Below are 23,233 nucleotides of genomic sequence, written 5' to 3'. Positions count from 1 at the left end.
ATAATATATATACATATTTATATTACTGCGTTAAACATTAATTATATTGACACCTAAGCATCATTTTTGCGATTGCCTTCTAATAAAATTGTATTGTTACAATTATTAGTTTGACATTTGTGAATTTCTACCTTTTCTTTGTGCGATATATTATTTATCGGTGAAAACAATTTTACAAATGTGTGCAGTTGTCAAAATTGAGTGAATTTGTATTTACAATGAGTGATTTATGATTTTTGTTTTGTGAAACAAACTATTTTATGTGATTTCATCTATTTATTTGTGAAATCATTTAATATATGTGAAAACTATTTTCCAAATGTTAAAGTTACTTTTTTGTGAATTTTGATTATTGCATTGTGCGATTAATTCCCACCCTTTAAAATATCCATATAAATTCTAAACGAACGATCCTGGTCCTGTTACTAACTAAGGACTGAGTCCGACATAAGTTATGTTTTATTTTGTTTAATATAATGTATCTTATTTTCTGCCATTCCCTCATGGCTGAGGATCGTGACCGAGCAGAAATGCAGTCATCTTCTGAGCAATTAGGACTCCATGCTCCTCTGTTTATCTCAGGGTAGACTGAAAGCTAGAGTATATGTACCTATTACAACTTTGCACTTTTTACTACACTGATACGCCTCTTTGCCTGATTACTTTGCATACAATTAGATCAAATGATATTCAGTCGTATTAATATAAATGTAGTAATAAGAAAATAAATAGATAATACATGTAAAAAAAAATGTTTTTTGAATATGTTACATCATTTTCAACCTAGAGCCGGAGTGCAAAATCATAAAGCATATACTCTACCCTCAGTAAGCTCCTTCATTTGGTTTCTCTTTTTTGGCGTCGCCTTCCCGAGATACTCCCTAAAACCACAAGTCTCCCCATTTCTGTGGGTCTATTCTATATCTAGCAGCAAGAGAGGCGCTGTTAAAATGTAACGCTTATTGCAACAATTACAACCAACGTATTGTAATTGTTACAATAAGTGCTAATACTTTGATACAAACCTACCCTAAGTTTGATAATATCTATCACTTTAGCGGTCGATAAGTACAGAATAGACCCACTGGTCCGCGAGAAATAATATGTTTAAAAAACTGCAGTTTCAGACGTAATATTGTTAAGAGCCTTTCCTGTGATTGAATTGTGACTATTTGGATAATGTATGTCCACCAATAAATGATATACAAAAACAAATACTGTTAATTAAACCATCGTTTAATATTATAATTTTAATTAACCATTTCTTTTATTTGACGAATAATTCACAATATATGAAAATGTAACAATATTCCTGATTTGTTGAATAAAAGAACAAGTTTATTAAATTCTGGACATCGGTTAGTATTTAGGGTATGTAATTGATATCTTTAGAAATTAACGTAATTTGATACTCATTTTAATATGTAAAAACTACTAGTTTGTTAATTTCGTGGTAATTAAATTAGGCTTATTTGGTAATGCACATTGGCAAGAATCCACTCGTATTTTTTCTAATAGGTGTTTTAAAATGATGTATTTTTCAATTAATTTTGTTAATAATATTATGACAAATTCTTAGTGCATACATTGTATTTTGAAGAATATATCAAAAATGTATAATTAATTAATAATAATATAATTATAATTGATATACCTAATTAGTTACAGCTTAAAAAATTCTTAATTATTGACTTAAGAAAGATTTGCGATGATACATAAGAATAAACTTCATGTCGTTAGTTTTGTAATTAAATGCCTATGCGTTTGATTGCTACATTCAGTATTATATGGAATAAACCACTGGATAAACCCATAGTGATGAATCCTTCCGAACAATATAAATGTTTTGCACACATGTTTCACATTAATTTAGTCATCAGTCATCAGTCATCAGTCATCAGTAGTATTACTAGCTGCTTATCTACTCATTGTGACAGATTGTCTTTTTATATACCCTGAAAATTGGTAAATAAATGTCATCAATAGTGTGACATTATGTTAAAATGAACCTGCACTATAAATGTATTTTTAGCTAAGTTAATCAGTGACCGCTGGTTCTTTTTTTGCTTAAATTGTGTACATTTAGGCTCCATCTCGCGTCTAGGACGATTTGGCGCCGCCGGGACAACTGGGCACCACGCAATCGAATGAAATTCGAAAATAAATAGATGTTCATAAATTATAGGTTCTATTAAAATATACATTTAATATGATTATTTATATTTAAATTATTATATTATTAATAATTAATACTTTATGAGCATTAAAATATGCACTCGTAAATAATGATTTAATTGTGCACATGTAAGTTCCAACGAGAAGAAAGTAAGTTATTTTATTTATATATAAAGTATCAGGTATGATATTTTTTAATACGCAATAAAAAAACTTTTGGTAATAATTCATTACGTGCGTCCAACGCAACTATTGCGTTGCCTTTAGATGACCGTTAGAGATAATTAGCATGTTATTTAAATGTGGTAATTAATTAGTAATTAACATGTCCATAGTGAATGAATTAAGAGCAAAATGAATTAAAATTACTAAGTAGTAAATAGAAACTAATTAAAAGTCCTCGTCTACTTTATGTATAAAATCGTAACGAACGTCTATTTATTTCATTCGACAGTGCGGCGCCCATTTGTTCTGGCGTCCAGTTGTCTCATTCTCTCCATCTCTATTGGAAGAGGTTTTTAAAACCATTAGTTTGAAAAACGTATCCTTATGGAAGCTGGTAGCATTAAAAGAATCCGTAAAATAAATTATAAATAAAACATCAATTTACACCATGGTATAATAATTACCATGTCACAAGGTGAATACACTCATGATAAAAAAAACACTTTAAACATTATCAAACATGTGTTAACCATTCATCTAAAATTTTCTATGTGAGTGTAAATTTAATTTAACAGAATGCTATACATAATTCATCTATATACCTATATAATATTTAGAAAATGGAAGTTCAATAAACCATGCCTAATAATTCTTAAATCTTGTGAATTACTCATTGAATGAAACAATATTTGCTTGTACTCTTCTCCTTCTTGGCCGTTACCTCATAGCTGAGTATCGTCAACTTCTGAGCGACCAAGTCTTTCCACCCCTTTCGATCCTCTACTTCTCTCAGAGCAGAGTGATGGCTGCTCCCAGGAAGCTCCAGCGCGCTGACACTTCTCTCCACACAACTACCAGTCTCTCCAAGTTATCCAGTCAGCCCTAAACAATATGTTCAAAAAACTGCAGAATGCGTCTCAGATATATATTGTCGAGAGCCGTTTCTTTATCTATAATATCTGGATAATTGACTAGTTCGTCCTGTGCTATGTTTAAGAAATACGAAACATTTATCGTTAATACTACAATAATATGTCGAAGACATCAATTGCCTTCCGCTATATTGCAATCAAGGTCCATGACTGGACACCGTATAAAAATATGGAGAACACACGTTTTTGCACAAACATCATTTTCGTTTGCTCAAAGCACATTAAAACTAAAATTAAAAGAGATCCTGACGCCATTTCTAAATTAGGTTAAGTACATAGTGAGTAGCACAACGTGGTATGGAGAGGTGCATGCTGGATATAACGCGAAAAGACAAAACGAGGAATGAGTGGATAAGGAAGCAGACAAGGGTTGTGATCTAATAGAGTTCATTAAAAGCCTCAAATAGAGATGGGCTGGAAACATAGCTCGAGGAAGAGACAATCGTTGGACAAATTTAGTCATTTAATGGTATCTAATTATTATTATATCAAGTTAGAATATTCAGTAGGTAGGTACTGCATCATATTACATGGCTATTGTTTATTCGCCCTTATAAACTTGCATACACCCACGGTGGCCGCGCGGCTTAAGTGTTGGACTATCACGCCGTGGGTCCCAGGTTCGAATGCTGGGTCTGGCAATTACACATATTGTTTTTCAATTTGTGTCTGTCAGGGTATGGACCTAATAGGTTGAGCAAGTGGCTGACATCCATTTCTCGTAAAAAACAAAATCTGTTAATACAAACCTCTACTATATACCCATATGAGCATATTGGGATCGGACATGGTCGAAAGAGAGAAGAAACTTGCAAAGTTTGGTAGTTATAACCTACTCTGAAACTTGCAATGTTGTATAACAGTGCGGCCATTGCATTTCAACAAGATGTACCAAATTATATATGTTTAATAAAGAATGCTACGTTCTTAAATTTTGAGAATTATCCATTAAATAAAAAAATATTTTATTTAAAAAAATATAGACATGAGATAATTTATCATTTTTTTTATCTAATAATAATAATATGGATATCTAGTTAATGAAAAAATCACGCAATATCGGTAACTAGCAACAGTTAAATAATTTTAAATTTTTGCATGCACGCCGCAATCTCATAGATGCGTGTGTTACAAAACTCTAGATATTTTTTTCAACAAACACGTAATTGGGTAGTTAATTTTATTCCTCTTTATATCAATCAGTGTAATGGTTATATATATCATTGCATTGTCGGTCTTGTTTAAATTTGAGTTCAAGTATTTTTTAAACAGTTTATAGAACCTTCTTAGATTTTTATTGTGAATCCACAGAGTGCCCTAAAAGAGGCGTTTAATTTTATTCTTTATTGAAAACACCATTTCAAAAAGAATAAAGCCACTGGGATATTCTGGCGTGGATATCCCAGTATCTGGGAGTCAAGACTGTATTCGGTTGAAACCAAATGCCGCGCCTATTCGACGCTTGCATTATGACGGTGCTGCATTACGTTAATGAGCCATGGCACCTTACAAAGACTCAGAATTACCGTATACTGAGCTTCGACAATAACTGATGTTTACTGATAATGGATGTACGATAGTGTGACTTTATGAGTAACAAGGAGATAATGTTGCGAACCAAGCAGTTTCTCATCATATAAAGACTGAAGAGGCTGTGTTAGACCTGGCTCAACCACGTGCTGCAGATGCCTGAAGAGAATGCACTCTTCCATTCCTTTATCTTACTTGAAAGTTACCAAAAACATGAGTCTCTCCCGCCAAGCACCGCCCATTGGGCACGGCTGAGTGGGCCTCGCTGACTGGCCGCTGGGACAAGTGGGCGCCGCTCAGATGAATGAAATTCGCAAAGGAATAGATATACGTTGCGATTTGACACCGAAAATAAACAAGAAAGTTTAATAGTGATTGTAATACGTTATATGTTTAATATATTTTTTATTAGGGATCGAGAATTATTATACATTGCGGTGTTTGTAAAAATATAAGAATTCGAATTATTCAGAATCGTCACACCATTACTAATTCATCAATTTAACATATCATTTTGCCTTCAAGGTTCACGATCATACTTCATTTTCAATTATTTTAATGTGTAAAACATTTCATATTCATACAAATGAAATATTCAAAACAAAAATATTACGAAACACAAATTATAAATGCCTATTAAATATCTAATACATAATATTTTTTAAGACAAATGGGCAGAACTTGTTCAAAATATATCCAGTAAAAGAAAGTAAACGATGTGATTTATAGTTGGCGTACACATGAAAGAGTTTCTTTAAATTGTGTTTATTTTATATGATTGAATTAAAAATATATTAATTATACCGTGAATTTAAAAATATGAAAATTAATTCATACTATTTTCTAGTAATCGTATAAATACTGTTAGTAATGTCAAACTTACGAAAACAAATAAAACGTCCATTATTATTAACATTTTTTTTTTTATTAAAATTGCATAAAAATGGTTTTTTTTTCAGTAAATTATGTAGAGGTGCACTTTATGGACCAATCTTTACCAATGAAGGCAAATATACTCTTCAATTTTCTCGATATATAGGCTGACCATAAATCAATTCCAATTATTTATATTTTATAATAATATACAGTTAATTGAAGAATTTAAGTCCTGCTACCATTAAACAGTATTATATTTATACGAATACAACATTGTGTATTTTTGTATAAAAAAATAACTTTGTTATATCTTAAGTGTAATTTTTATTATATCAAGCCACTTTTATTTACGCAGGAGCCTCTATCGTGTATATTATTCTAAAATCGTGTATATTATTCAGCCTAGAATAAAAAAAAAATATTTTACAATTATACATTACTTTTGTGTTTCTGTATATAGCGTCAGATTCGTTGCACCCGTACAAAGCCTACCACAAAGGTGGTCCGCGAAAAAGAGTGGAGGCTTCCCACAGCTATAAGTAATGCCTCCAACCACTCATCTCACCACACCGTACTAAATCGCAGAATCGACGAGTCGCGAATTTAAAAAAAAAATCGCCGGTACAATAAAGTAATCGAACTATTACATACATCCTTAAGTTAAACTACTTTCCTGCAGTGCTTTAAAAATAAACATCTTATATAATAAAATTACTTACAGTCCACAATTGCATAATATCACTTGAAATTCTTGTTTAAAATTCGCATCTTATCTCTTCAATTCGTATTTTTTGAAAGTTCGGTTATATTTTATAATACGATACATCCGTGTGGAGATTGCAAATTTTGTTTTGTTTTTCAAACAAACCGGACGTTTGCATAATATTATTCTATTTTACATATTTCCTAAAATAGTCTGACTAATAATATAAAAGTTTCTGTTTTATTAAATTTATAGACGTATATTAATAAATTATTACACTCATTCATTTAAAAAAAAGACGGTACTAATTGTCATTACATATAAATATTATTGGTAATTGTTTTCAGAGGACAATATTTTTAAAGTCGTGACTTCTGTAATAAAAACGTGAATATTTACAACAATTTTAAGCTCTGTTAAATACACAACTCTTACATAAAAAAACACGCAACATTGTTTCGGATTAAAAATGCAAATATTATAATATTGCCTTTGTAATTTTAAATTGCATTGTTTTGTTGATAATAATTACTGAGTAGATTTTTAATTAATTATATTTCATATCCTTAATCAATTAAACAGAAACTCGCCCTTGATTTGAGCGCTTAAAAATAACACAGTTAAACAGATTAACAATTGCATATTAATAATTATATTCAAACATAATTTGTGATGAATATAAATTACATAAAAAAAATATTAAATATATGTAGTAATTACAAAATAGATTGTATTACAAAATTGCATTTATTTTAATGTTAAATTAATTTTATTCTTATCATATTTAACATTTTTAAGAGTATATCCTCATAATAAGAAGCATTATTATTTTACTCTTATTTTAGACAAAACATACCTTTACATATACGATTATTGTATCCTATGTTCCACAATATTTCGGACTTAATAAGCCAAATCGTCTGTGATATAGTCGTGAATCAAAACTGGGCGCAACATTAAAACTTTCTTCCGCACGCATAGCCGAGACAGTGACGTCACACGGCTAGACGAAATGAATGATAAAGTGCGACATTTTGTTGTTATACCTGCGCCGCATGTCGCGTGAAATTTGTTCCATGCAACCCCAACTGTTTTTGCAAGCATGCATTGTGCGACGGTACATTAAGTTACATGTTGTGTTTCATGAATGCCAACAAAATCACAATAAATGTAATGTGATAGCTAAAAATCAAAATATACGAATAAATACTTATCAGTATTTTGATATCTGTGTAATGTTTGTTTTATATTATTACATTCGAGATAGATAGTTTCGAATAGAAATAATGTCGTACAATAAATTATACGGTATCTCTGGTTTGCATTCAAAATCATCTCGTGATTGTTAAAAAAATTGTACTTATAGTCTAACACGTAAAAATAGTAATGTTCGAATTTACCGCCTCCCACTTATTAAAAAAGCAAGCACTCTCTTTTCGCTCAGATTCAAATCCGACCGGTGTTGCCTCTAAAATGGCCAATTTCTTTTTCTTGTGTCATTCATTGGCAATCAGTCGGCTGCTTTTACCGGCTCAATAATACAAACCAACCCAGCAGCGTCTCTCTCTCAATGCAAGTCGAAGTAAATCCATTCAACACATCTGTCACATATCATACCATCTAAATTCTAAAACAGTCTTCTTTTTTCCGGTAACATTATGTTTTTTACAATTATTATAGGAGTGAACAGTGTTGAAAAACTTACAAGTGTCTGACTTAAGAAAGGTGACATCAGTGCTTCAAGTTTGAAATATATTATAAAAAGGATTTTAAGCAGATAGCTATCAAAATGAAGGTGAGTTTATCACATTAATTTATTATTCACCCAATATTTCAATAGTATAAAATAACATAACAACATGTGACGGGTTTAGAATTCTTAGGCATTGTTTAATTTTGAAACCCCCTCGCGATAAAAAAATATATAAAAACAATATATTATTCTAACTAGCAACGTACATAGTAAACATGTCAATATACTCGTAGTTTTATGTATGCAAGTACATATTTATATTAAAATTTGATGTTAGTTGTAGAGATTTTGTTACGCTTTGTGTAATATTAAATTTTATACTCAGTTTGTGAAAAATACTCGCCTCTTTAAAATTCTGATATTATAATTTAATAATTTGTATGACTGGTTTTAACTGTTTTGAGGCCTCCTTTTAAAATCTTCTGATGAATTTATTGCGTCATCTGCGTCAAATAAAATTACCACTGATACATAATATCAGTGTATAAAATTTTATTTTAGTATAATTACTAGTAATAATTGTCGACCAAATAACGTGTTGGCCTATAATGTCGTGGGCCCCTGGTTTAAATCCCGGGTCTGGCAAAAAAATCACATATTATTTTTGAATATGTATTGGGACCTAATAGGTTTAGCAAGGCGGATCTCGTGGTGCGGTGGGTAAGGCGGTGGCCTTTCACCCGAGAGTTCTGGGTTCGATTCCCGGTCATGACAAAAACATGTATGTGTTTTTCTCAAAGCCTGGGTGTTTGTGATTGTTCAAAATTACTAACAACCACCTTGTACGAAAAAGCAAGGACATGGTTATTAATAATTCTAAAAAAAAAAAAAAAAGGTTTAGCAAGTGGCTAACATCTATTTCTCGTAACAAAATAATGTTAATACAACCTCCACTCTGTGAAAGCTCATATTATGATCTTCTTATGATCGATCATGTTTTTTTTAAAAATATCAAGTGTAATTAACTGTACATAATGTCGTATGCACTTGTAAATATTTCACTTAACAATCTATCAACCGAGAAGACATGTTATAGTAGCATTGAAACAAAATGAAATTTCTAATGGATCTGTTGGCAATATATTGCTACAAGAATGTATATTAACCGCAATTTAATACAGTGACTTGAAATCTTTTATGAGAAATATAATAACTATAGCTTATTTTGCTGTTCTACATTATAAAATGGACACTAGTAGGTACTGTCTGATTTTTTAGATGTGTGCGTGTAATCGAATTTAATTAATGGAAATATGTGCTCCCATTCATATATAGGTCCAAAAACATACTACATAATATATGACAATTTAGTATTTTTCAAAGTATTGAGAATCCCAACCTTTATACACCTGAGGACCGATATAAATATGAGAAATATTTCGTGGACACTAACGCAGAAATAAAAACTATTATCCATATTATAGTATTTTGTTAAATAGTTTTAAATCTTATATTAGAGCATATATATATAACTTACAAGAAACGTAAGATTATATTGTTAATTGCAATAATCAAAAACCTATCAGTAGCTTTAAAGTTATTTCTTTAACATCCTTTTAGTATCTCCGTTTCGTTTTATTACTAACATGCCCGAAAGTTAATGATTTCGTACATCACTAACAATGTGTGTGTGTTATGTCTGAATACCAATGTAGCATCAAAAGACAACTCGATTAGATCAACTTATTCTCGAGAATTAATTGCACATAGATTGACGTCTTCCGTAAAGGGATTACTTTATTGAATAAGGATTTGCTTGAGTTTTCGGACTGACGATTAGGAAACACTGGTTTAGACAAGAGTATAACTTCACAGAATAAGCGACGTTTCATTTAAACTGACTTATAATATATGAATAATATGATCCAATCCAGTGACGTCCCGTGGGGGTAGGCAGATTGAGCGTCGCTTGGGGGCGGCAGTTACTCGAAGGGCGGCAAATCGAGGAGAATCATTTGGAATATATAGAAATAGCTACCTAAACTTAGTAATAACGAAAACACTTTTCCATCAAAAAAATCAGTTCACTGGTTTTGTCGAGTTCTCGATATCTAGTTTACTTACGTTGGCCTTCGACATTCTTGGTGACTAGAAACAATACGTGCAGATTTGCGAATAATTACAGTCTGATATTTTGTTAGTAATGTATCAATACAACACATTTCTTAGATATTGGACTCATGAAAGGATGATAAAAATACTGTATAAAAAATGGGGCGGCATTTTGGCGCTGCCTAGGGGCGGCATTTTATCTAGGGACGTCACTGATCCAATCAAAAAACCTTCACAAAGGAATATGTTTTTTTCTATTATTGAAATATAGCCTGATCATCAAAGTTGTTACATTTTTGATGTGTGACGATAAAGGGACTACTCTATAGTACATACAGTTTATATCTGTACGTTCTTATCTTTACGTATGACTCCGAAAACCTGTCTATACCATGAACCATATCTTCATTTAAAGAAGCATGCTTTCTCTCATATGTGTTGATAAGGCTAAGTTATCCAATATGTATGACACTTAACTCATTTAGTGCTGACAACAAGAGTGGCGCGTTTGCATTAGTTGGCCATTAGATATAATTAACATGATAATCAAAACTGGATTAATAATAAAAGATGTCTTATAAACTACCCTGCAAATTGAATATTTAGTCCGACAGGGTCCAATCGTACAAATTTTATTATTTTGGAAACAAACTGATATATTATAATGATAATAAATATATGATATATAATGATAAACTGATATGAAAAATAACTATAAATGCACTGTAATATAGAGTCAATGGCAGCTCCCGTGGTGCAGTGCTTAAGGCGCTGGCCTTCCATACGGGAGTTCTGTGTTTGATAACGGTGAGGACACAATATTATATTTATGTGATTTTCTCAAAGTGTGCGTGTTTGTGATTGTTCAAAATTTACTAACAACTACCTCGTACGAAAAAGCAAGAACATGGTTATTAACAAATATTGGAAAAAATAATGGTCAATTTACAAACTGCATATACATCATTATTATATTTTATTCAACTAATGTCTGTATATTTTTCTTTTCAAAGGATATTTTAAGGGTAAGATTGAAAAAAATGTGTATTTACGAGATCCAGTATTCGAACCTGATACTTACGATAAGCAGCTCAGCTACGGTGGTCGTCTTGTATACAGGGTACTTTAGTCTAAATTAATATTATGTAATTTGTTACAAACATATAAGTTGTTTATCTATTATCAAAGACACCAATTAATGAATTATGATGTAACGTTCCAAGTTTAAAAACTTCTGTTATACGACAAAAAAAAACAATCATTTGACGTCCATGCATAACATTGTTTAATTTAAATATTTTTGAATGTATATCTTCAAAATCATATGAAATTAATTAGTACAACGTAACTTTTTGTAGAGCATCGTGTGAATGCGGTATTTGGCACGGTGAAGATCTCTCAAATTAAATAACGCAATTAATTGTCGGATTCTCATGACTTTTTAACAATGTAATTAACTAGAGCTAATTATCTCACAATGCCATTTACTTTACATTCTATTCCATGGAATTATTTAACAGAGAAATTGTCATCCCACTCGCCAATTCGTCATCATTAAAATCCAACACCCGTTAGATAAATATAATGATCTTTTGTTTACCAAACTGACACTAATCTTAATAATTTTATTAAAAGGACGATTTAAATAAATTATTTCAATAAGTTGATCCTTTGAATGTATGGTTGCAACCCAATTACTACTATCACGGTTAAGTTGGTAACCATTATAGACTTAATATTATAGCGCCTGTACACGTGCTTATTTTAAACTATCATGACAATAACTACTGTTTACACGTAAAAGTAATGAATGTCTCTCCAATTCATTCTTTAAGAGTGGGCGAGACGCGATGTTGTCATTTTTTGGTACTATTTCGTACTATTTGAAAGCTAGTAAAAATCTGTCAACCTGAAAATTCGTTTTTTGCCCGCAGGTTCGCCACTAACGTTCTACTGCGCAGGCGCAGATCGAAAAATCTTACTGTCACATGTAAATTCAGAAGCTTCCAACAATCTTACCAACTGTAGGATAATACTTGTTTACCCATACATTTTCTTACTGTCAACAGTTAATCCATGCACACGGGGTATTTTAAATTCTAATTGATTTAAATTTTGTAGTATTTCAATATAATAGTTTCTTTATGAACAAGGTTTCGCCTATCGGACACTATTCCCATACGTGTAAATTTATGATGATGCCAATAGGCGAAACAAGGATTGCAAAAAAATATAATTATTCAATTACCATCGTAAAAAAATAAAATGAATAAAAATTTCAATTCAAATTCCATCGATGATTTTTATACTCGTTGGCAGATTTGTTTGTTAACCAAAAACAAAATGTCTGCATATCTCATGTGTAGGTTAATTATTTACGTACTGTCATTTTTGCGATTGTACGCAATTATCCATGATGTTTGAAGTCTTGGCAATAATGTAATCCGGAGTTCTTGTTTAAAGTTTGCTGTAAATGCATTTTAAATGCAAAATGGCTTGGAGAAAATTTAATCATTAACCTTAATAAACTTTTCTCATCTTCGCTTTCATAATATTCTATCTAGGCTGCTCCGTCTTCATAGAATAAGGTTTTTTTTTTAACAATTTTATGTCATCGTAACTCATTTAAAATTAAAAATAGTAATAATATAAACATAATATACATAGTATAAATACATCGCATTATATTATGTCTCTTTACCTTTATCACATTAGGATCACGACTATTCAATAGCACACCAGAACTCTCTTGAATTACCAACCTCCAATTAATTTTTATCTTGACATCGAGACGAAACTTTATTCAATTATTGGTACTAACAATGCAGTCTATAATCCGTGCTTTTTAAGTTTTATCAATATTGGTTTGGTAATTTATGAGTTACACCTGCATGTTTTATAATTAAATCAACTGATAGCAGATAGACAAAAAACTATATTCCAAGCTTAGATATCATGCAAATAAGCTTCTTCATGGTCGTACACTCATGGCTGAGGATCGTGACCACTTTTTAATTTTGCCATCTTTTGAGCGACCAAGACTTTCCATCCTTCTCGATCATCCGCTTCTCTCAGGGCAGAATGAATAGTGCCCCCAGTGCCTGCAGAATGCGTCCCACACATATTGTCAAGAGCCGTTCCTTTATCTACAGTCTCTGGATGACTGACTGGTTTGTCCTGTGTTCTGTCCAGGAAACAGAATGCATTCGGCGCCAACACCACATCTCAAACGCATCAATTGCCTTCCGCTCCGTTGCCTTTAGGGTCCATGACTCGACTCCGTATACAAATATAGAGAACACTAATGTTTGCATAAGCGTCACTTTTGTGCCAATCGAAATTCTCCGATCCTTCCATATAATGGTAAGACGTGTAAGCAAATATTTAAAAATCACAGGCATATTATAATTCACTTTCATTATGAGGAGATAAAGACACTCGGTTTAATCTGGTTAATGGCTCAGTTTTTCATCCACAAAATATATTTCTATATAGTATAAAAATCAAAATAATAATAATATGTTTGTTTGATTTTATTTTCCTACTTGCCCCCAACTGACATCTTTATAATGTAAAAAATACAATGTTCATTTGTTCAAATCACCTTTTCTGCTAATTCCAATTTTAAATTAGATTTTTATTTTATGTTCTTTTATTTGACATGGCTGTCAAATTATTTTCATTTTAACACGTCTAGATAATATTTTGATATTTTAATATCGAAGAAAATAAATGTAATGTTTAAATAATTATTATTTTCAATAAATAATTAGAGTTAATATGTGATATTTAATTCAAATAAATGTAAGGATGTAATGATTAATATTATGTTAATGTAATATGCCAAACCTTACACTTCAGTTAGTAATGTTATAAAATCGAACAATTAAAGATTTTACACTTTAAATAATATAACACTATGGAATTTCAGCTACAATTTATTTATTCTTCAAAGTGGTAATGAATTATTTCTTAAATAGCTGATCTTGGAATGAATGGATTGTATTATAATACCAAACAAAGCCGTTCGGAGAATTTTCTGTGTCAAATTTCTATGTCAAAAAACTATTGTTTGTAAACCAAAATTGTTTAAGATTTTAAAAGTAGATACCTACGCTTGGAATTTTTTAAATAAGCTTACTTAAAAAAATATAAATAAAAACATACAGTAGCCAATAAATTCGTTAGAATGTTTGTAATTAATTTTACAATAAAGAAAAACTACGTAGACAATTGCATTAAATAAGTTTTAAAAAAACATTATTTTCAGTCATTCTAGACATTTAGAATTCGGAGATATTTGAGGTAGATTTTACGCGAATTTATTGTAAGCCATTTGATCCGCCTATACAATGAGCTGCATTCATTTTATCTAGCCACAAGATGTAATGCAGTGACCCATGAGACTTAAAGAAAGCGTTCTAGCATCAACCAACATTGTTATATATTATTATATACAGTAGAGTTAACGTAATAAAAAATAGCATATAATTTTGAAAGACCACAGAGAGTTTAATCTGTGAGTGATCTTATTAATCAATTTATTAATCCTTCTACGATTCATACAAATTATTGCTAATAACTATCACATGTGAATTATTCAAAATTCTGCCAAGTGAAGACTTATTCTTTCTTATTAGTCCATATCCGTTCCTAAGTCAGATAAAATGGATGCCACACGATGTTTCCAAGAATTCCTTCCTCTCACCTGTCTTCTTGCATATTCTGAATAAAAATAACATATTTAAATAATGAAGGTACTGATATTGACTACTAACGTGATTTATAACTGGCGTCAGGAGTTATCCAAATTTTCTTTCTTCCACTTATTAATGATTATTGAACAACAAAAAAATCGTATGTATACGTCAGTTGTCAAGGATTTAATATGGTAGCTATAAAAAATGCCTCTATATTTCAATGCGCTAACTAAATACTTAATATTTTTTGTGGCTACCAGTTTTTGCATACTAAAGACATTTCATAAAACGTATTGTAACGTTTCGTAACGTTGTAATATTAATTAAAAAACAAAAGTTCCTTCTAGTATCAGTGACGGTGACCATACGTTGGGCCACGTTGGGCGTTGGGCTTTGTCTTTTATAAGTATTTTCTTTAAAATATCTTCTATTGTCCTATAAGATTGTTTTCCAATTTCAAATAAATAATAAATTCAGTTTTGCGGTATATAATGAATAAAATCCCTATAAATGAAACATATCTCATAAAAAATTTAAAAAATCCCTATTTCTAAGCAGACATGTTTTATGATAGTATCTAATATAAAACTAGTCATACATGCTCTTTTTGGTGCAATATAATATGTGATTATAAAAGCATTCGAATGAGTATGTAAAATAAACAATGATTCATAATGGTGAAATCCCCATCAGATATTGAATATACATAACTTGAAAACACCTCAGATATATACCTAATAGAAAAAATTACATTTGAATAAAATACGATGCGCGACGGATTTGAACCCGTATATCCACTTGTTTCGCACCAATATGCTTAAACCAATTAACTTGCGGACCTCATACCTAATCGCGATAATTTAAATTAGTAGGTAGTACATGAAATGTTTATCAATTTGCGTTATTGTTGACTATCGGTTTTTGTGTTTTAAATCAAGGAATATTAATTACCTTTATTACTAACCGACGCTTGACTCTCGCCAAAGATATATCTTGAAGATTATTATATATTATTCCCAAGTTTACGTGTCTCATTTTTTCTAAGAAAACTCAAAATGGTTACCATCAGTAAAGTCCATTTTCTTTGTGCGTAGTAGTTTTTCTATAGTATTGCAGCAACATAAATCTTGGTGCACTTAGATTCGCTAATAATATACTCTATATGCAACAATTTTAATCGATCTCTCGTTGCTAAAAATTCAATGCAAAACAAGTTCTAATCTCACAGACGCCGGGAAAGTGTGAGTCGGTCAACAAACACCTCATCATTTACTAGGAATTCTCGCTCATAGCGACAGAGAGAAAAGTAAAAGCGAACTTTATTCAAGTATTTCTTCAAATAACTTAAGGATATCACACAATACGGACTTTCAAAAATGTCGCTTTAGTAAGTATGCCAATGCAAATCATATTCATTTTTTTTTTTAAATAAAATCAAAACTAATCCATTAATATTAAAAGTGAGACTGCCACAACAAGGATTATACTCTTATTTTTAGATAATATTAACATGTTTACAAAATAAATAATCATTAACTTTTAAACAACATACTTTCACCGAATACTGTGAATTCGAAATGATTTTGTAACACAGAATTTAATAAACTGTTACAATTTGTGACTGTATACTGAATCATATAAATATGAGAACGTTTTTATACAGACAACACTAGACTAGTAGTTATTTTGTTACTATAAAAATACCACATAGGCTATAAATTTGATAGTTTTGACATAAAATATGGCATAGTTAGAGCGACACAATAAGCTTCATGTAAGAACAGTCGGAAATAATAACAGTAAAAATAAACCCTAAGTATATAATTCGTGCGTAGAAGAAGAAATCGCAATCTGCCCAATTTCAAGGTTGTTCCACTATAACTAGTTTTATTTTCGTGCATCCGATTTCCACCAGAGCTTGTGACAATATTATTATTTAACTATAATTTAACTAAGCAAGGCTGTAAGATGGTTAAATTCTGGAGTGTAGAGAAATATGAGATAAACTCAAATACATGACAAAAAATGTGTTAATTTCAATAGTTACGTAAACGAAATGCGCATTTAATATTGGTAATTGTATTTCTTTGCACCCTTTGTATTTTTTGCGTTTTATGACTTGATTTTCTTAAGGTATTACACCGAATCTAGTTTCAAAGCGTTATTCCATGGTGACTGGATTTCACATTTCTATCTTATTAATCTATTATCTGATCTTACCTTTTTTCGATCTTAAGAAGATCATAATATATGCCTCTATATTGTGGAAGTTGTGTTTTTACGAGAAATGGATATTAGCCACTTGCTCAACCTATCAGTTCCCTACTTTGCTTCCAATGCACACATTGAAAAAAACCACTTGTGAATTTTCCAGCCTCGGGATTCGAACCCGGGATGCATGGCATTATAAGCCGACACATTACCGCTCGATCATAATGAGCGCCCGTACCTATTAAGATTATGTACTCTAAAGTTTCCATTCTCCAATACGTAATTTTGGTATATTGACATCAGATTAAGTTGTTATGGTATGCACAAGTATAGAAGACCATAACTTTTCTACACCTCGGGCAGTACTGTCAACCACGTTACGAGGTGTTAAATATACATGGTCAGAATATTATGTATACACGGTGAGTTAATTTGACCACGCACCGATTACAAAACCAATACACCAACGCATAGAATAATAATCAGATTATCACAATTGTAATCTATTTATAACACCTGTGTTGATTTTTATAACATGTTACCATAACATAGTATGACACAATTACCGTTTTTTTATAATTTTACCGAGGCTTTGACTGCGACTCGCTGTCATATCGCCTCTTTTCTTCTAGAAGGGGATCCGCCAATCAGGTCCTCACTCCGATTTTGTTAAAGAACTTTACAATTTTGCCAAGCTCTTCCGTCTTACCCACTGCCAGGGCATCTTTCAATTTATCGATATTCTCAAAGAAATGCGCAATTTGCAGCTGTACTCTGTGTTGTTCATATTTAGGGCATTGTACTGCTATACATACAATGTCCTCAAAAATAGCACATTCATCGCAGAGCTGCAAATCGCTTCTTCCCATGAGGACATCACATCTTTTACACATTGTGTGACCCGTTCTTTGACTCAGTATCAGCTCTTCAAAACCAGGGCCGTGCATAATTACCGTTATTTTTGGCATTTACAATTAAGCCATCTTTCTCTACTAGTAACCCTTAATTGCATAGTGTTACCCATATATGTATTAAAAGTAGAGATAGGCAACGATTTGGCTTCCTCATACAACTGAATGAAGCATGCCTACAACAGCCGATAACTCACGAGAAATGGCGACGCGATAAAAAAAAATGCAGGGCATCGCGGAGGATTTACTTTGGTCAGTATAACGTACCCATATAATATAATGTTAACGTGGAAATTTTTCCGCAAATTGATTACCAACCTATTTCACCATACTTGCCGGCTTCACCATATTCTCATATACCATGCCGCCCCTAGGTGTTACCTTTCAACAACAAATTGTATTATACTTCATATTTTTTGTATGAATACAATTTTATTTAAAAACTTGCAGTTCTCAGCAGTTGACAAAATGGTTATAGTTTTTATTCGTTACCATTGTTAATTTATAATAATATTAAAAAGTAACAGTGATCGATGAGAAAAGTAATGTACGAGTAAATTAAAGGATTGCCATCATGTATGTGTTTACGGATTAATAAGGTTTATTTATTGATTATGGTGTCCACAGACCACAATATTTCCGATATATAAAAGGCAAGTTTCAAGAAAATTTTGTAGGCATTCACAATAAAATTTATTAACTGATTTTTACTGAAATGCATAATTTTTCCACCGATAACACTGTGACAAATTTCGAAATTTTGGTCAATGTAAATTATAAATAATTGATTTTTTTAAAAAACCCAAAAATATACACATTAACTGTTGTTATTTTAACACGGTGACGTAATTTAATATAAAATGTATCACATGTTTTTCAAAATTATCAATAATAAAGAATCTAACATTCTTAAACGTTCTATTCAAAATTGAATTAAAAAATCGGTGTGTGTACTTATGTACGCTCGTTAAAAGTTATACTTCTTTGGCGTAACAAAACAAAAACAAAACTTGTGATAAACTAGATTCTTTGACTAGCTCTTAATTATCTTATATGAAAAAGGACCCCTTATTGGAACGCCGTTGGTTTATTTCTATACACTTTAACTTATATTACTAAATTATATAATTATGTATCGTTGTTTTTATTTGTAAAGTAACAACTACCACTATGACGTTTAATAGTTTGTTTACGTAAGGAATTGTAAATGGCCGACAGTAATAAATTCGCTGCCTAGCAACGGAACAATTCTAAACTATAATATTATTATACTGTATAATCGTCACTATTGCAGTTTCATTCTGTGGCGTAATAGTTGTGTGTTCGACTGATAACCGAACAATCGTTGTTTGAATCCAATCGAGTGTATTTTTTTATGTGAAAAAATAAATTATGAGTTACATGTCACACGCCAAAAATACACTTTAATCGCGCTTAAAGAAGTATACTATTTTTCTTTATTCGCCTGTAAAAAGTATGTCAGTTATAAAATTTGGTCAACACCTGATACCCACTACCATTATTACTCTAATTAATAATTATAAAGCCGGTCGTCTCTCATTTGACAGAATTTGAAGTACCACAGAGAGTATATATTTTATTAGTAATACTTCACATGAGCTTTAAAGTGATCAATAGCTCAAACGGTGAAAGAACACACCCATACAGTAAAATATGTGCGTTCTCAAATCAGTCAAATCTCAACCAATTCAAGAAGTGTCTAAAAACTTTTATATGAATGATTTTAAGGTTGAATGAAATGAATAAACATTTAATTAATTAGTAAAATTACTTATACAATCTATCTAACATTTATCATAGACGAGTGACAGTGTGCCAACGTTTGAATCTATCGGTCACTGATTCATATCCGAACTCTGGAAATTGTTATTTTATTATTTTAACGTGTGTTTGGATTCAGAGTATGGACCTAATTTAAGGTAGTCAAGATTTACTTATGTAGCTATCTACCTGTTAATCCAAACGTTAATTTATATTAATAGGTATTTTCTGACTATCAATAATATGTATAAAGTTTTTAAAAATACATATATTTATTTTCCCAATACTGACAGACGGAAATGGGCGTTTTTTTCATATTTCAAAAATATTATTATTCAATAAAAAATATTTTTAAAATTTATTATGTACACTTTTACGAGTTTACATTGCGTGTGTGTATTGGTTCGCTGATAGTATGTGTTCGTGTGACGACAGCTGGTCCAAATTCCACTTTTGCACTGGGTCACTTTTACTTCTAGCGGTTCGCGTTTCTGCTTTGCGTCTTCAACACTCTCTCAGTATAAATTTCTTCTTCAATAATACTCAATGAATAATAATTTACATCATGCCAACAAATTTACGCTCGCATTTTAATCAAAATAGTTACATTTCTCTCATATACAAACTTATTTAAACTATTTTGTTTTATTCAACGAATAATTCACGTCTTGAGAACATAACATTCTTTATTGAACATTTATAATTTGATAACACTTCAGATATATACATACCCTAAAAAATCTTTTAAAGAAGCAGACAACTAAATTTGAAAAACATCCTAACGTCGGTTAATAATTAATATAACTGATACCTTGATTTAAAAAAATAACACAATTTGTTGAGCATTTCAAGATGTAAATACTACAAGTTGAATTTGTCGTAATTCGATAAGACGTACATGGCTCAATTGGTAAAGGACATTATCATCAGCCTGCATCTATCCACTGCTGGATGAAGGCCTCTCCGAGCTGATTCCACCTCTGTCGGTCCTGTGCGTTGCGTTGCCACGTACTTCCGTAGAACTTAAAATCATTGCATCGATCCAGTGACGTCTAGGTCTACTTTGTACCTCTTGGGTATCGCTGGATGACTAGATTTGTCCAGCGATTGTCCTTTCTTTGGGCTATGTGTCCAGTCCATTTCCATTTAAGGCTCTAGTAGTGTTTTCAAATTATGTACAAACATAACATATATTTTGTTACACTAAATTAATTTGATATAAAAATAAAAGCCTGCGTAATTACAAAACATGTTATATTATTTATTTTATCGTATATATTAGATGCATTTTTTCAATTATTTAAAATTGAAATGAGAGTATTAACAATGAAGGAATAAATGCCACAAATTTTTTCAGAGTAGGTATATTAAATTTAATATTTAATAATAGTATCATATATTATGTCATATATACACGTATTGAATAAGCGATATATATGTATATATATATATATATATTGCGTCATATTAACAACTGAGTATGGTGAATTATATATTAAAATATATATGTAAGCATGATTCTTAAATTATAATACATATTTGCTATTGACACTGTAAATACTATGGCTAAAATATTAGGTATAAACTGCTGAGCACATGTATATTATAATTGTATGTAACCATACAAAAATAATTACTAAAATATTGTAGAATACAAAAAAAATAAAAGAAATTTTTATATTTGTGACACTAATCACGACACGCGAAGGTTGTTTAGCAAGGCCGGATTTAAAGATTTAAAGGAATCGTTGACACAGTATAATATATATTTATAAAAACAATATATTATAATATCATATGATAATGCAAACTTTCATAACATCGGAATAAATTATTCAATCAAAATTATGTTTAATGGTACTATTACTATTAAAATTCACTTAAGTATGTAGCGTTTCATAATAATAAAAAAACAAAGGTAATTATGTATCAGAGTAATGACACCGTTTGACATTTATTCAACATTTTATTTTACATCGTTTTGTTGAAATATACGCAAAAAGCTTTCATTTTTAATTACATCCACGTGTACAGAAGTAAGTTGATTCAAACAATAACATTTCTAATCTTTTTGTTATCTTTTAATAATTAATATTACTTAGAATTATTATTTGATAGTATAAAAGAAGAAACTTAAAAAATACATAATATTTATACATATGTTTAATTCAAGAAAAAATATGTAAATCAAAAATGTCTACTATTAATGTAAACTTTATAATACTTACAATATTTAAGGTATCTTTGCAAATTTACCGTAGATACTCTGTAGACTTTGTAAAATAAACGAATATTATGTCAATATGAACTTACATTATAAATTAACATTTAATGACCACATAAAATATATAAATACTATAAAAGAGTATATTGTTGTAAACGGCGTCATAATGGCCCCCACAAGGGGGGGGGGCTGACAGGGCTCTAGCCTGGGGGCCGAGACAACCAGATACATGAGATAAACACACATTCAAAATTTTCTTTAATAGTAAATAAAGTCGCTATTTTCCTTCAATAATATTATTATTTAAGGTTATGTGATTATACGATACAATTTATAATTGTGTATCATTACTCGATATCTCCATAATTCAAATAGATGTATTTTTTATTTTTATTTATTAAGGAAACAAACAGTTACATATTGATTACAAAAATTTAAAATATAATAATGAAAAGTTATTGCAACCAGCAAAGTTTCCATAAAACACTAAACATACACATTTATTTTACCGCGTACACCATCGCTACTGTAGAGCGTCACACTGCCTTTATCCTTAGCGATAGGTAGGGGGGGCCGTCAAAGATCCTAGGCTGGGGGCCCGCTTCACGATGTGGGGCCCATGGTCGCCGTACTAAAGTTGAGAATAAAGCCATATTTGGTACATCAGATGTAAGTGGTTATGCCACGTTTTATCATTTTGTCAACAAATTCATTAAATCTTCAATTTTCATCAAATTTAACAAATTACAGTAAATTATTCAATCGAGTTTGTAATCGACTCGTAATTTTGGAGAAATTTCAACATTTTGCGTTCCGTATTTGCCTTGATATAATATTATATTATGACAGTTTATTATGATTATCTGAAATACTTTTGATGTATTAAATTTAAAGCGGTTGGCTCTGTAATGTTATTTTTTTAATAAAAAGAATTCTTAAATCTTGTGCAGGTTTATTAAATATGAATTGTCTCACATATCGCATGTGTTTAATTCTACTAGTGTAATCAGCTAATCTTGGTCACCTCCAATACTGTTCAAACAAGAAAAAATATGTAGAAAATGCTCTACATAATACATAATTTCATACTGTGTATTATTTAAGTACTTATTATACAAAGCGATGTGTGAGACTAACTTTGTCTGCCGCCCATTGTGATCGAGCGTTTTCTATCGCCTTGTCTTATTTATATGCTAACAAACGTACAACACGTACGTCC

At 30.8% G+C, this 23,233-nt stretch overlaps 1 protein-coding gene across 2 annotated transcripts in view; it reads left to right on the top strand.

Moving 5' to 3' along the window:
- Positions 1–6,189: 6,189 nt before the first annotated feature.
- The window catches only part of LOC147078952 (uncharacterized), a 69,907-nt gene continuing 52,863 nt past the window's right edge, over positions 6,190–23,233 (top strand). Inside the window, exons 1-2 of one of the 2 annotated variants that reach the window (XM_085948609.1) lie at positions 6,190–6,309; positions 8,062–8,176. In XM_085948609.1, coding sequence (XP_085804735.1) covers positions 8,171–8,176 — 6 coding nt within the window. In that variant the 5' untranslated portion in view covers positions 6,190–6,309; positions 8,062–8,170. The remainder of the gene's footprint in view (positions 6,310–8,061; positions 8,177–23,233) is intronic. The other variant, XM_085948618.1, reaches the window with a different exon arrangement.

This window comes from Rhyacophila brunnea, unplaced genomic scaffold (assembly GCF_057557595.1).
Source record: "Rhyacophila brunnea isolate RB1 unplaced genomic scaffold, BYU_Rbru_1.0 scaffold_10, whole genome shotgun sequence".
NCBI lineage: Eukaryota > Metazoa > Arthropoda > Insecta > Trichoptera > Rhyacophilidae > Rhyacophila > Rhyacophila brunnea.
The sequence above is the reverse complement of the archived record's forward strand: the minus strand, read 5'-3'. Positions and strand labels throughout refer to the sequence as shown.